Source organism: Vicugna pacos, chromosome 7 (genome assembly GCF_048564905.1).
Source record: "Vicugna pacos chromosome 7, VicPac4, whole genome shotgun sequence".
Lineage (NCBI taxonomy): Eukaryota > Metazoa > Chordata > Mammalia > Artiodactyla > Camelidae > Vicugna > Vicugna pacos.
In genome coordinates this window covers 80,458,021-80,473,396 of record NC_132993.1, presented here as the reverse complement: position 1 = coordinate 80,473,396, position 15,376 = coordinate 80,458,021, and the positions used below count along the sequence as shown (strand labels likewise).

Genomic DNA, 15,376 nt, shown 5'->3' with positions numbered 1-15,376 from the left:
AGCAACTGGAATGCTCATACACTGCTGACCAGAATGCAAAATGGTACAGTAATTTTGGAAAACAGGCTGACATTTTCTTATAAAGTCAGCTACTGAATCATACAACACAGCAGTCCCACTCCTAACTTGCTCACAAGAAATAAAAACAAAAGATCTGTATTCAAATGTTCACAGCAGTCTTGTTCATAATAGCCAAAAACTAGAAACAACTCAATTGCTTACCAACTCAGTAATTAGGTAAGCAAATTGCAATATATCCAAATGAAATTTTACTCAGCAATAAAAAAGAACTACTCAAACATTCAACAACATCAGTGAATCTTAAAAGTATGCTAAGTGAAAGCAGACATCAAAGATTACATACCATGTAATTCCATTTACATGACATACAAGAAAGGTAAAACAAATGTGACAGAAAGCAAATTAGTGGTTGCCAAGGACCACAGGTAGGAGTAGGGGGACAGACTGCAAAGGGGCACAGGAACTCTTGGGGACAATACAAAGAAATGTTCCAGTTATCTTGACTGTGGTAATGGTAATACAAATATACCTAATTGTCAAAACCTATTTTATTGTACACTTAAAATTGGTAGATTTTACTGTACGTAAAATTATACCTCAATAAAATTGATTTTTTTTAAAAATGGATGAATGAAACATGTCCAATATACCCGATTGGGGTGGGGAACAACCCTAATTAACGCAAGCCTGGATGTAGTAAGTATTCATTAAAGTGACCTCAGGGCAAAAAGCATTAACAGAAATCACTTCTGGATGAGCTTATGAAGAAGGCTTCATAGATAAAATGACACCTCTGAGCATGGCTGGAAGAACGGACAGGTAGGTATGACCAATTGAGGGAAGGGCATAAACTAAGGTACAGGGGGCTTACAATTTCATGTTTTTAAAATAGTAAGGAGTCCAGTTTGTATTGTCATCAGCATATATAGTGAGAAATAAGGATAGTTTGGGTCAGTCTAGGGTGGAGAATCTTAAATGCCCAGTTAAAGAATTTGACTCTGTAAACATGTTTTAAAGAAAAATGACAGAATCAAAGTGCTACTTTAAGATTAATCTGAATGCAGTAAATGGGAGGGGCTTGAAGAGGAAAATCCCCAAAGCAAGCAGAACCAACAATATAGATGTAAGCTAAGGAGTTTCAACCTAACAGAAGACTAAACACCACTACAGAGGACCAATCAGAACAAGCAACTTATCAGAACTGAGGAGGAAGACAGAAATATTACTAAAGTTTTGGCACTGGATGCTTGGGGAGAAACTACTGCCACTTAAAACACGTGCACACACAAATCAAAAACTTTTAAAACAAAACATTACATAAGGTTAAAAGACTCACAAAAAATAATTACTAATACCAAAAAAAAACCCCAAAAAACATTTAATATCTCTAAAACACAAAGAGCTCTTATAAATTAGAACAAACAAAATAATGAATCAAGAAATTAGAACATGCAACATATAGATGAAAATAAAGGCAGCTTTATTCTATATTAAAGACATGCAAGTAAAAAACATAATGGGATATCTGACAACTCCAAATGATGGTGGGACTGAAGAAACAGGCTCTCACACACTGTTGTGAACATAAATTCGTAAAAGCCCTCTGAAGGGTGATATGACAGAGTATCAAAATTATAAATGCATATACTATTTTTGACTCCAACAATTTATCCCTGGGAAATTCAATCTAGAGGAGATAGTGGACAAATGCACACAAAACTTTTACAAGGGATGCACACATACAGCAAAAAATAAAAATACAAGAATCTAGCAAAATGGACTTGGCCAAACAATTTATGGTACATCAATACAACAGAATACTAGGAGCCAATATAAAGAATATACCACGGAGTATAGGGTACGAAAGAGCATTGTAATCTGCTCCCATTTATGTCAAATCTTATGCCCTTATACATACCTGCACAGAAGTTTAGGAAAATGTTCATCAAAATGTCATGGGGTGATCACCTCAGGTATTTGGTTTCAGAGAGACTTTAAATCTCTTACACTTTTCCGTGCTAACAAAATTTCTACCTTTCTAAATATGTGAAAAATAATGAAGAGCAGTATCGGGAAAAGAAATGACTCCAAGAAAGGTAAAATAATTACTTTAACGTTGAAATGCCAATAAAATACCTCAGTGAAAGTATCTTCATACAACTAAAAAATGCAGAAACAGAAAAGAGGGGAGGCAGGCAGCCCATTAACTTTCAGTTTTCAGTTCCTTTCACTACCTTTTTCGTTTCCATTTTATATAAATTCGTTTTTAACCTAGACTTTATCCTCTAATCTAGGTTGTATTTTCCTAATATATTAAGAACACTAGATTCTCCCATAATTTAGATGTGCAGAAATTCAAGGAACAAAAGTCACTGCAAACAAGTAAAACTTCTGATTGTATCTTGATACTCTTGCTTCCAACACCCACTTTAAGTTTTACAAATATCTACATATGAAACAAAGCCAACCAAAACCAAAAATAACAGCAAAAAGTGATATTCATAGAAAAGGTACAGAATAAGAGAAAATACGTAAATGATCTTAAATATGAATATTAAGCAACATTAATTTTCCACTCATTTTTCAGAAATAGCTATAATTTCTCAGAGTTAGGAAATAAAGGCTTGACATACAACCTGCTCAGAAAATTTTCACTGAGAAAAACAGATCGTTTATCTTGATCATACGACACAGTGCAAATATAAACACTAGGTCTGAGTTTATTCTATTCACACTAAAAGTGACTCCCATCATCCTTGACCAATTCCAGTAAAGTAGAAGCTAGAAGGGGGAGGTTCTTAAATTCTCTCCTTATAAATCAAAACAACTACATCTCTCATTCTAGAGTATATGTGAACCAAATTAGCAATTAAGTTTGGAGATACAACTGGCATCTGTGCTAAAGCTGGTTTGCATTAATCTGTGGAAAAAAACTATTTAAATTAATTTAACCACTAATAAATACACTTTGGAATTTGCCCTCTGGGAGCTTACAGTCTAATACAGAAAACACAAATGTAGTCAGCCAAATAATCAAAATATTAAATGGAATTTTTAAAAGCTCTACAGCAAAGATAAAAGCAAAGCATTGTAGGACTATAAGAAAAAGAATTCTATGTGAATGGAGAAACGTCTCAAAATGATGGAATTTAAGCTGGGTTTTGAATGCAAAGTTGGAGACAGAGAAGGAAAAAAGAGCATTTCAAGCTTAAAGAACAGCAAATGTAAAAATGTAGGGAAATAAAAGTGCCCCTAAAAACAGAATTCTGACAGAATGGGGCCAGAGCATAAAAGGCATTACCTGATAATGCATTAGAAAGTATGGACTTAATTCTATGTAACAGAAGTGACACAATCTAACCAAGAGTTTAAGAAAACTCTCCTGATAAAGAATGAATTGAGAAGAAAAGAATGGGTGAAAAGGGAAGAAAAAAACAACAGGAATTCTGATTACAAATGAGGGCCTGAATTAAGGTACTGGATGTGGAAGTGAGATAAATATTAGTGTTAGACCAAAACTGTAACAGCGGCTAGTAGATGTTAAAGTCTGGTAAGGTTTGGTCAGAGAAAGGAAGCAAACACAAGGCCTTCTTGGAAATGAAAAGAGTGACTACAGGTTTGGAGACTTAAGACTGTACACCTAAATTTCCATCCCTTCTGAGTATCTCTACATTTATTCTACCATCTTATATTTTTAACACTTTTTAAAGGCATTTTAAGAACTCAGTTCATCTAAGGATACTCATGATTTATTTCTAGTAAGTACACACCAAATCAGTAGGATTTTATGAGTAACAGCTTTTTTAAAATTCTGGAATGTCTTCGTTTTACATATTTTTGAACACTAGTCTTTAGGACAAAACACTAAATAATCCATGACAGAGGTACCCCATATCATATGCAAGTGAATACTAATAAATTCATTTACTTACATCTAAGGTCTGTCCATCTTTAGATTCTCAGGGTATCAATATTATTCCACAATGGAGGCTTCTGCTGCTTCTTGGTGGAATAAAACTTCCACAGGTTCAGACAGAGAACCAATTATACATAACAACTTATTGTACTGATAGTAACTGGTCTGACTTGAGTGACTTCAGACCAAGATATCCCATTGCAAAACAACCATCAATAACTAAGTGTAATTAGCGTCTTCAAGAAATTTTGTTAGCCTCCTATTCGTAAAGACAAAATGAGCTGAAAGAATCTTTATAAGAATTAGTTTTTAAAAATCTTCAAAATGTTGTCAAGATGGACAGGGAACAAATTATTACATAAATACCCAAACAGGGGGTGAATTTCAGCAAAACAGATCATTAAATGAGATGGTCAGCTCCCCTGAATGCCAGGTAAGGTTTGATATAGCGGGGATTATCAAGAGCTTGTACTTTACAATCAGCCCAGGGTTTGAACCCAACCTTATCTTGGAACAAATCACTTAACTTTTTAGAGCTTCTGTTTCCCCATCTATCAATAGGAATGTTCCATCCATGACATAGATTTTGGGGGTGAATGTATGTTAAGTATTTGTGAATGCCTGGCATCAGTAAAACCCAAATGTCAGTACTGCTCCCTCTCTTTCTAAAACAGCCCCTATTTAGTCCACCCGCAAATTTATTATATAAGGTCAATCAGCAAAATTATGTGACTTCATACCTCAACAGTCAAGTAGTAAAGAAAATATAGTATACACAGGACAAAAAGTAAAGCTAAGAAAGGACTTGATGAAAAGCATGAGCAGCAGGGGGCTGAAGATTCAGATGAAGGCAAACAGCAGGTTGTGAAGTAGAAGTCAATAGAATAGAGAGGATTTATTCTAGGAACAAACAGAAAAATTTTCAAACCATGGTTTCAATATTATTTTGAATGTGTATGCAATTTCCTTAAAAGTATCTACACTCACAATTCATTAATATATAAGCTCCATGTGTGCTGGAAAAAGATCACGCTGCTATTTCCTACAGCATAACACACGGTCTCTATTAAATACTTATGTAATCCAGGCCCACAATATTTCATATTGTGTAACTCCATCATCCCTTCATTTACCCATTCAACAATTATTAAGAGCCTACTTGTGCCAGATACTGTGCTGAGCACTAGGAATACAATGGTAGGCAAGATAGGCTAGCTGCTTCATGGAGCTCACAATCCAGCAGTCCACTCATTAAACAACATTGGCCACCTACCACAATTACTAAGTAAAACTTTTTGCATTAAGCTGGACAAAGGAGTTCAATTAATTGTTCCAAAATAGTAATGATGCATTTGCTATATTTAAAAATCTTAAGTTCTTCAATCAACTGTTTTAACTATAAATTCTGGGCCCCATATTTTAAGCAGGACATTTGACAAATTTGGTATTATACAATGTGAAAATCTAAAAACTGTATGAAAAAATGAGTTTTTTGGCCAAGAGAAGACTCAGAAGACACATGAACTGTCTTTAATTGTGAAGAGGTAGCATACAAGTTTACTCTGTACCATTCCAGAAAGTTAAACTTGAAGCACTTTCTACTTAAACCAGAAGTTAGGTGGAGGCAGTTCTGTTACAGTAGGAAGAATTCTAACAATTTAAACTGTTCAATCAAATTCCACCACATTACATTTCTGTAATAGTCTATTATATTTCTCTACCTCACAAAACACAAATTTTCATTTAATTCTTGGAATTAAAAAAAAAAAAAACAAGTATTTCCCTCTTACAGTTTAGGAAACTGAGTCTCCCAGAGTCTTGCTACGATGTTGGGCAAACCAAGACTTGAAGTCCCAAATCTAATGGAATAACAGGTTGCCTCAAAGTAACATCTTCCCACCTCTAGCTATATGCAGGCACGCAACCAAACGGTCAACTGTCAGGAATGCTGGCCTAAATATTCTAAAGCTTCTTCCAAATCCAACCATTTAGAGATACTGGTGGTCAACAGAAACACCATGGAAAGATTCAGTAACAAATGGTCCTCTAGAATGCAAGCTTCAGGAGGGGAAGGCCCTTGTCTGTCTTTACTGCCAAATTTCAGTCCCCAGAATAGTATCTGGCATATAATACATGCTCAATAAATATTTGCTAAATACAAATAATCCTAAACACAGATATCACTGCTCCGTAATAAATATAAAATACATAGCACTATTAGACAATAAAGGACCTTGCTAAAGTATCCAGCAACTAAAAAGCCTAATAAACACAAAATCCACTCTTAAAATGGCATCATACACTTAAAATTGCTATCTAACGCTCTGAAACTTAACCTAATCAGCCTTCAAAAACAAATTCAACTGCAAATATACAAACCTTTTGGCAAACCTAACATATTTTAATAAAAAATAAAATCTTATAAGATACAGAAACTAGATTTGGTAAAATGAGTTTTCATTGTTGATATTCTGCATTAAGGCATCAACTAGCATTGTAAGTGGGCTTGAAATCTGCAAGAATGAAGAGATTTATACAGCTGTTTTGGTTTAAAGACAAACACACACAGATCTCTACATGCCTCACATCTTCACAAACATTTACTAGGTTGAAACGTCAGAGATGTGCTAATTTTACAGGTACACGTATTGTACTGAGGTTCAACATAACTTGTACTCAGAAGAACTTAGCAGCTACTTGGCATTACTGAAAGCTAAAACCAACAGGAGAAAAACAAACGATGTAAATATTTTCTAATATCCTAAACTATAAGGCCTAGAATTCCTTGACATCTCAAAGACTCAAAAATTACTTCTAATTCATTCTGCTTAATAGATGAATATATGTCTGTAAACATACTTTTTTTGGAGAACAGTATTATATAACGGGTAACTATAACGGCTACATAAGACATTTACTCCAATTTGGCTAAATTAAACCTTTTAAAGATATCTAAATATTCAGATATTGAAAGACCTAATTAACTTTAAAGTGTAAAGAGTAACTTAAAGTTACAAATAGCGTAATAGTGTAAGAAATGTCCACTAAGTACTAACACATTCACTTGGTCACTACACCGGATTACACCAACTACATGTTTATAATACGTTATTAGCAACCGGGTGTCATCAGAAACCACAATCTTGTTATTTTTAACTTCCACTTTTTAAAATCATGACTTTGAAAGATCGGGTAAAAAACTATTCCACACAAGAATACCATAAAATGAGTCTCTTCTTTATCTTCAGAATTTAGAACTCTAAGCTTCCACCTAAGCTTTTACACACTGAAAGAACACACTTTACAGAAAGGCTGCTTTTCCCATCGCTGTATTAATCATGTGAAACATTTGCAACCCGTATCTAACTCTGACATCAGCACTTGATTCCGATTTTCCTCTACAATATTTAGTCCCTGAGCTGCAATCCATTCCTAAGTCTCCAGCAATGAAACCTCTTCAGAGAGCTTTACAAAGTGACTGACAAATCAAACAACCTCTAGGTTTACCCAAAGCAACTGTGGTGGAAGACCCAAGAGCGGTTTAGACAAACCCATTGAAAGATTAATGCAACAAGTTTAAAACTTTAAACTCTTCCTCAGAACCCTTCCCCGGTGGAGCGAGGAGAAAAACTCTGCTGGACCTGTTGCTTTGTCCCTCCATCCCCCCTAAAAGGTGCTCCCGGCGCGCGAAAACGCCCCTCCCAACTTGAAGCCCGTCTGAGGTGCGATCTTCTAGCCTCGCTAAGGGGCTACGCTTTTGAAGGTCTCCTCGCCACCTCCCCTGACTCCGGAGCGGGGATCGCGCCAGCCCAGCCGAAGACTCACGCCCGGGACGCTGGACTCACCTGATCACAGGGCTGTAGGGGCTCCGGGAGCGGCGCCAGCTGCTGCTGCTGTAGGGGCTGGGGGACACGTCGCCGCCCCGCTCGTAGGAGCTGTGACGGCTGTAGCTGGGGGAGCGGCGGCGACTGTAGGGGCTCGGGGAGCGGGGCAGCCGCCGGGAATAGGGGCTGCTGCCACCTCCCGCCGGGCTGGGGGACTTGCGGCTCCTCAGGCTCTGCGAGGCCCTGTGGGACACCGGACTGTCGTCCCGGCCTCCCAGTGGGCTCAGGGACCGCTGCCGCCGCCTGTAGGCCTTGGGCTCGGTCTTGTCCTCCCGGTAGGCCTTGGGCGGCTCCTTGTAGGCCGAAGGCGGCTCCTTGGACGACTTAGTCCGGCTCCGATGGGCCTTCGGGTCTCGGTCCTTACGGCTGCTGCTGCTGCTGGACGTGGCCGAGGCGCTTTTCCGGCGGCCGCTGCTGCTGCTGCTGCTGCCGCTCTTGGCGGCCTCCGCCCGCTCCTCGCCGCTGTGGCTGTGGCGGCTGCGGGACTTAGAGGCCTCGCCGCCGCCGCGCTGCCCGTCCCGCCGCCGGTGCTCGCGGTGGCGCTCCTTGCTGCGGCCGCTGCTGCTGCGGCGGTCCCGGCGAGGCCTGCGCTCCGACCCCTCCCCGCGCCGCTGGGTGCCGGAGGAGGAGGCCGGACTCCCGCCGCTGCCCCCCGTTCCCCCGGCAGCCGTCGCCGCCGTTGCCGCGCTGGCCCCCCCCAGCAGCAGCCCCTGCTCGGACTGGGAGCTCACATCCTCGTACTCCACCAGCGGGGTCACACCCCCGCCGCTACTAGCACCGCCACCGCCGTCCTGCTGCGGCTGGGGCAGCGAGAAGACCCGACGCTTCTCCGCCTCCTGCCCGGCGCGGGGCCCGCGGCGCCGCTTCTGCCGCCCTCCTGCGCGCCTCTTGCCTCTCGCCAGCCGCTTGACCTCCAGAGGGGGGCCCGGGCTGAAGCAAGAGGAGGAGGCCGCGGCGGCGGCGGCTGCGGCGGCGGCCGTGCCGGGAGCAGCCAGGAAGAGCAGAGGCGGCGGGGGCGGCGGCGGTTGCAGGAGCTGCGGCTGCAGGAGCGGCAACAGCAGCGGCGGCTGCTGAGGGGACAGGAATCGCCTTCGCTTGCGGCGTTCCTCCAACTTCTTCTCCGCCCAGCTCAAGCCCCCGCCTCCCCCCAGCGCCGTGTCCGAGCTGCTCGGCATCGCCTAGAGCCCGCCGCAGAGCGCGGCGCGGGTGCGGCCTCCTCCCGGGTCAGATCCTGGCCATCTCCCCCGCCGGAAACGGGAACGGCGGCAGCGGCGGCGGAGGGACACCGAGCACCAGGGCCAGCCGGGAGACGCGCCACGATAATCCGGGTCGGGACTCGGGTCCCTGGGTTCCAGGTCACAGTGGGGTACGCAGCGGCCTCCGGGCCTGAGGGGAGCAGGAATCCGGGCGGAGGAGCTTCCGACCGTGCTCGTCGTCCTGTTCTCGGCAGCGAAAACACCAGATGCGCCGGGCGCTGACCCGCGGGGGAGTCCGGAGTCCTCCAAGTGCCCCCGGGGGTGGGGGAGCGGCCTCGGCCGCGCTCTCGGCTCGGGCAGCGCAACGCGGAAGTACCCCCTTCGTCGCCGCTTCACTCCATCGCGCCCTGACGTTGGGTGCGAGTTCAGGGGAGGGGAGTGGGCGAGACAACAACACGCCTCCGCCGCCGCCTCCTCCTCCGCGTCGACGTCGTCCTCCTGCGGTGGCGGCGACACACGGCGGGCGCCTCGGAAGTGGCCTGGGCCTGACAACAACTCCCGGCCTAGGGCCTCGCGCACTCTGCGGCCCGCAGGGACGGGCGGCGGGGCGGGGCGAGGCGGGGGCGACCGGGCTGCGGCTCACGGTTGGGGCAGCGAGTGTGCGGGGCTGGGCGGGGGGCTGTTTCCGGGGAGATGGGGGCGGGGGGGGCGTTTCTGAGTCTGTGGCGGTGGGTACGGGCTCTGACTTTCTTCTTCCTTCGCCGCCGCGAGCAGAGGTGGCGGTGCTGCCCCTTTCCTCCGCTCCCCCCCCTCCACGAGGAGGCTCCTGGTGTGCGCGGCCGGCCCGGCTCGCTCCTCCCCTTCCCTCTCCGCTCCTCGTCAGGAGGAGGGAGGGCGACGGGACTTGCTGGTTGGACCCTAACCTCCACAACCCCTCCTTCTCGCCTCGCTCTTTCGGCCTTTCCCCCTCGGCCCTGACGTGAGGCCGGGGGCGCGCACGCACGTCGCGCTCTGAGAAAGCCGAAGGTGAGTGGTGTCACGGGCAAGGGAGGCGGGAACAAAGTTGCCGCGCACCGGCGTGCTCGCTCCCGCCAAGCTACAGGAGTTTGAAACGGAAATGACGTATCGAAGAACCCGCTCCACTTCCGGTGAGGGTGGGACTATGTGTGAAGAAGGGTTAAAGAAAGGAGAAGATCAGTGCGCCGCCCACTGCTGTCGCTGGAGTCTCTAAGTGCTGGCACACCGGTCTTGCCTGTTGCTTACGTTCAGCGCGCAGTACCGGTTCCGGATCCCCGCCGGCGCCACACCGCCTGCCTGTTGAAAGGTCACGGCGAGAGCAAGAGTCTGGAGTCCTAGGTGCTCAGGAATAATGCCGTTAACAGCCTTCTGGGTGGGTAGTCACCCCATCGTTTACCCTCAGCCAAGCCCGGGGGTTGGAACAGCTGCGAGAGGGGAAGAGAGGGCACTCTACAAAAGAGGTAGGGGGTGGCGTTAGCTTAAACTACCTCAAATACACCCAAGTTCCAAGCCCCATCTTAACCTAATTAGAAACTTGGAAGTCACAGCCTCAAGCTTCCATAGCCTTGAAGTTTAAAAAAACGTATGTTGAGAATAATGAAACGTCAAAAGGGACGTTTTCTGTAGAAAGTCCCAGAATTATTACCAGCCGCTTTGAAGTCAAAATATCTTACTCAAATGAGAGTTGCTTTCTTGGCACTTCACCCGCTTTCACCTTATTATCTAAACCTGTGCAGCTGCAAAATGTAACCATTCATTCGGTGACCTCAAGTCTCACTTCTTGCATTGCCAGGTTTGCAGTTACAGACTGGGTACTTAGGACAATTTAAAACATTTAAATGGCTAATTGACTTTTATTATGGTTGAAAAGAAAAGCTGAGCCGTGCATTCAGTGGCTACAAGTTTTTGAGTATATTTGTTCAGTCCACCAGTTGGTTCTTAAACACTTGGTGTCCATCCATCATTCATGCCTCAGTGTAAATAATTTTAATTGACCTGACATCCACTAACACTGTGTCTCAGTCTGGACTGATCTACGCTAAGTATCAGACTTCACTGAAATAATGAATACAAAAGGTGTTTGCTGAAGGATAAAGGAGGAGGCAAAGGAATAGGTAATCTTGAAATCAGCTCATTTCCCAGGAGGACAAGCCGGGGTGGGCCACACAGTGGCGCTTACCATGCAGCCAAAAGGAAGTGGTAAAGGCATTGGGAAACTAAATAGAAAAGTAAGGGAAAGGGTGTCTAAAACACATTTCTCCGAGGTAGTATTGCTGAATGAAGGTCCTATAGCCTAAACCAGCTAGCAGGTAGCTTTTTCCAAAAAATAGGATCAACCTGCCCCATCATCCTACTTTCAAAAGCCTGGAATAACAGAACAAACTGAGTAAAATAAGAGGTTTATCTAGCAGTTCCTCACATCTATAGCCAATTCCTCCCAAGAATGTCATCTTCTATCCTACGCTTGCAGAGAAAACTCATTCCCTAGTAAATGGATAGCTTCCAGTCCAGGTTGCAAACAACATATGGACTAAAATATTTTTAGTGGGTTCTGCCACCCACATGTTTCTGCAGAGATTCTATCTTGATGAGGGGTAATAGGAAGAAGAGGAAGAAGTGAAGCATTTTGAGTTCCCCAAAGATACCTGCCCACATACATGGAAGTGCTAATAATTAACAGGGTTCAAACTCCAAAAAAATGGAAAAGACCTTTTAATTAGAGGTAATCTGTTTCTATAAGTTTGTCTACTTGTCCTCATGCAAATAGACTTGAAATTGCCACTTGGGACTATATTTTAGTATTTTACTGTTTGTTATGACATATTGTCTACAGGTTGAAAAGAAAAGGATTTAAGTCTTTTGTTTTCTTTGTTTAACAAGTCATATCATATATATCAACTGTTCTTAAGGTGTGGCCTGAGACTAAAACTTTTTCAATGGTTCATACAATCAAAGCTATAATAAGACGTGATTTTTCCTTTATCATTCTCTTTTTTTAATGAACGTACTGTGGAGTTTTCCAGAGGCAACATGACATTTGATGATATCATCATTCTAATGGCTAATGGAATGTGTGCTCTTGTGTTCAGATGTTTTCTAGAATGTTTTAAGGTGTTAGGGTTCTGAAATGTGTAAACATATGGAATATCTGCCTAGCTCAGGGAACCAATATTTTCCAAATACCATTAATGGATGATGTCACAAAATCATGAGCAAAAGATTCATTAAAAGTACAAGACAGACCGATGTGTTTTAATGTAATACTACAAAAAGTTCATTGATATGATTTCAGATGCCTCTTTACAACTAACCTTTAAGAAACTTCTCTGGAGCTTTGGTGTAGTATGAAAGAGTAACCATATTTATCTGAAAAAGCTATTCAAATACTCCCTCACTTTTCCAACAACATACCTTGTTCTCACATTGCCAACAAAATAACATATTCCAACAAACAGTATAAAAAGGCAGCTATGAGAATCAATTTCAGCCCCGTTAAACTTGTCAATAAAGAGAGATACAGAAAAGTGAAACAATAATCCTCTTTTTTTGTAAAGATAGTTTCATTCATTTAAATGTTAGTTGTGCTGCTTTATGATGGGGTTATTGTTTTAAATGAATATATTTAAATTTTCTCCACTTTTATTTCTAATATCAATAGATATAACTCAAATAAACTAAAGTTCTTTGTGGTCCTGTTTTTTAAACAGTGTAAAGAGATCCTCAGACCAAAACCCTTGAGTAACGCTGTACAAAATCGTTAAAATTCCAGTGCTACTCTTCATGCTTCTGATGGTACAGACAGTTCATAGATAGGTCATGCGCTATCATTCCAGAATCCTCCTTCTAACTAGAAATTTCTGCAGTGTGTTTCAAAGTTACTCCTCCTTTAGAGAGGTTGTTTGCTTGACTTTCAAGTAGATTTTTCTGTCTTAAAAAAATTTAAGCTCTCCTTATTTCAGCCCACTATTCTTCCTCCTCATAATGAAGACTATCAAGCATATTATTGTTAAAAGAGAGAACAGCAAAGCCAAAGCAATGGAACTTTTCAATTTAATAATAAAAACAAGTAGTGGCTAGTATTTACTGAGCATTTACTGTGTAACCAGCTCCGTGCCAAGTGATTCATATTTATTTCCTCATTTAATCCTCTCAACATTGCCTAAAAGTAGGGTGACCATAGTCCTGCATTTGGCTGGGATGGTTCTCATTTATACCACTTCTTCAAGCATAATTATTAACAATATTCCCTTTCCAACACATTAGTTTCCCAGTTGGGAGACTAAAATTATCTGATCGCCCTTCCTGTAAAAATTATTATCCACAGTTTACAAATCCAAAAACTGAGGCATAGAGAGATTGAGTGTCTTGCTGAAAGTACACTGATACTGAATGTGGATCTGAGATTCCTCACCCAGGTCTGTCTAACTTTGGTTGGTTTGTTTGGTTTTCATTTTTCAGTTTTATTAGGTAGAATTGTTATAATTTGACTGCGCATATACAATATATTGCATGTAAATATGTACAATATACAGCATTTTTTTTAGTTTACATATATGTACTGATCATTGTTTCTTAGAACAATTTAAGAGCTTTAGCTTTTTAAACTTACATAGTTATCAAAGGAATAAAGCCAACCACAAAATAAAAATCAACAGAATGTGGTAATCCAATCATAAAGGACCATCAAATGTGCTTACACATAATCTAAGTTATAAATAGTAAGTAGTATATTTGTGTCCTTTTTTTTTTAGATTCCACATGTAAGTGATATCATATGGCATTTTTCTTTCTCTTTCCAGCCTACTTCACTTAGAATGATGCTCTCCAGGTCCATCCATGTTGCTACAAATCGCATTATTTTATTCTTTTTTACAGCTGAGTAGTACTCCATTGCATATATATACCATAGCTTCTTTATCCAGTCATCTGTTGATGGACATTTGGGTTGTTTCCATGTCTTGGCTATTGTAAATAGTGCTACTGTTAACATTGGGGTGTATGTGTCTTTCTGAATTATATTTTTCTCTGGGTATATGCCCAAGAGTGAGACTGCTGGATCACATGATAAGTCAATTTTTAGTTTTTTAAGGAATCTCCATACTGTCCTCCATAGTGGCTGCACCAATCTACATTCCCACTAACAGTATAGAAGGGTTCCCTTTTCTCCACACCCTCTCCAGTATGTATTATTTGTAGACTTTTTAATGATGGCCATTCTGGCTGGTACAAGGTGATGTCTCATTGTAGTTTTGATATGTATTTCTCTGACCATTAGTGACGCTGAGCATTTTTTCATGTGCCTATTGGCAATGAGAATTGCTTGTTTAGGTTTTCTGGCAATTTTTGGATTTGGTTGGTTGGTTTTTTGATAATTAAAGTGTATGAGCTGTTTGTATATTTTGGAAATTAGTCCCTCATCAGCTGCATCATTTGCAAATATTTTCTCCCATTCTGTAGGTTGTCTTTTCATTTTTTAAGTGATATCCTTAGCTGTGCCAAAGCTTTTAAGTTTAAATAGATCCAATTTGTTTATTTTTGCTTTTATTTTCATTACTCCAGGAGCTGGTTCAAAAAATATATTGCTGTGACATGTCAGAGAGTGTTCTCTCTATGTTTTCCTCTAGGAGTTTTATAGTATCTGGTCTTACATTTAAGTCTTTAATCCATTTTTAGTTTGTTTTTGTGTGTGGTGTTAGAGAATGTTCTAATTTCAGCCTTTTATAGGTAGCTGTCCAGTTTTCCCAGCACCACTTACTGAAGAGACTGTCTTTTCTCCATTGTATGTTCTTGCCTCCTTTGTTGTAGATTAATTGACCATAAGTGCGTGGGTTTATTTCTGGACTTTCTCTCCTGTTCCATTGATCTCTGTGTTTGTTTTTGTGCCAGTACCATACTGTTTTGATTACTGTAGCTTTGTAGTTTAGTCTGAAGTCAGAAAGTGTGGTTCCCCCAGCTCCGTTCTTCTTTTTCAAGATTGTTTTGGCTATCTGGGGTCTTTCGTGTTCCATACAGACTTAACATTTTCTATTCCAGCTCTGTGAAGAATGTTGGTAATTTGATAGGAACTGCATTGATGTAGTTCAATTTTTTCAAGAATTATAAGATGCTTCACGGTGATATCAGTGCTCCTGAGATTTACACTGAACCCAGCTATAGTAATAAATTCCAGAATAAAAGAAAGTGTAACATAAAATTTATGATAAAATTTTAAGTTCCACTTCACTAGTAAAACACCGTTCCCATGCTCATCTTTTACACAGTTCAGAGATCCACACTTGATATGAACCCTTTGCAGAAAAGCAGTGCTGCTTCTGTGTGTGTGCGTGTGTGTGTGTGTGTAT

The 15,376-nt window shown here is 41.9% G+C and overlaps 1 protein-coding gene across 2 annotated transcripts in view; it reads right to left on the bottom strand.

Annotated features, from left to right (window-relative positions):
* Window positions 1-8,996, bottom strand: part of CDK13 (cyclin dependent kinase 13) — a 99,567-nt gene extending 90,571 nt beyond the window's left edge. For both annotated transcript variants that reach the window (XM_072965237.1, XM_072965238.1), the window contains exon 1: window positions 7,783-8,996. In XM_072965237.1, coding sequence (XP_072821338.1) covers window positions 7,783-8,996 — 1,214 coding nt within the window. The remainder of the gene's footprint in view (window positions 1-7,782) is intronic.
* Between the last annotated feature and the right edge of the window lie 6,380 nt (window positions 8,997-15,376).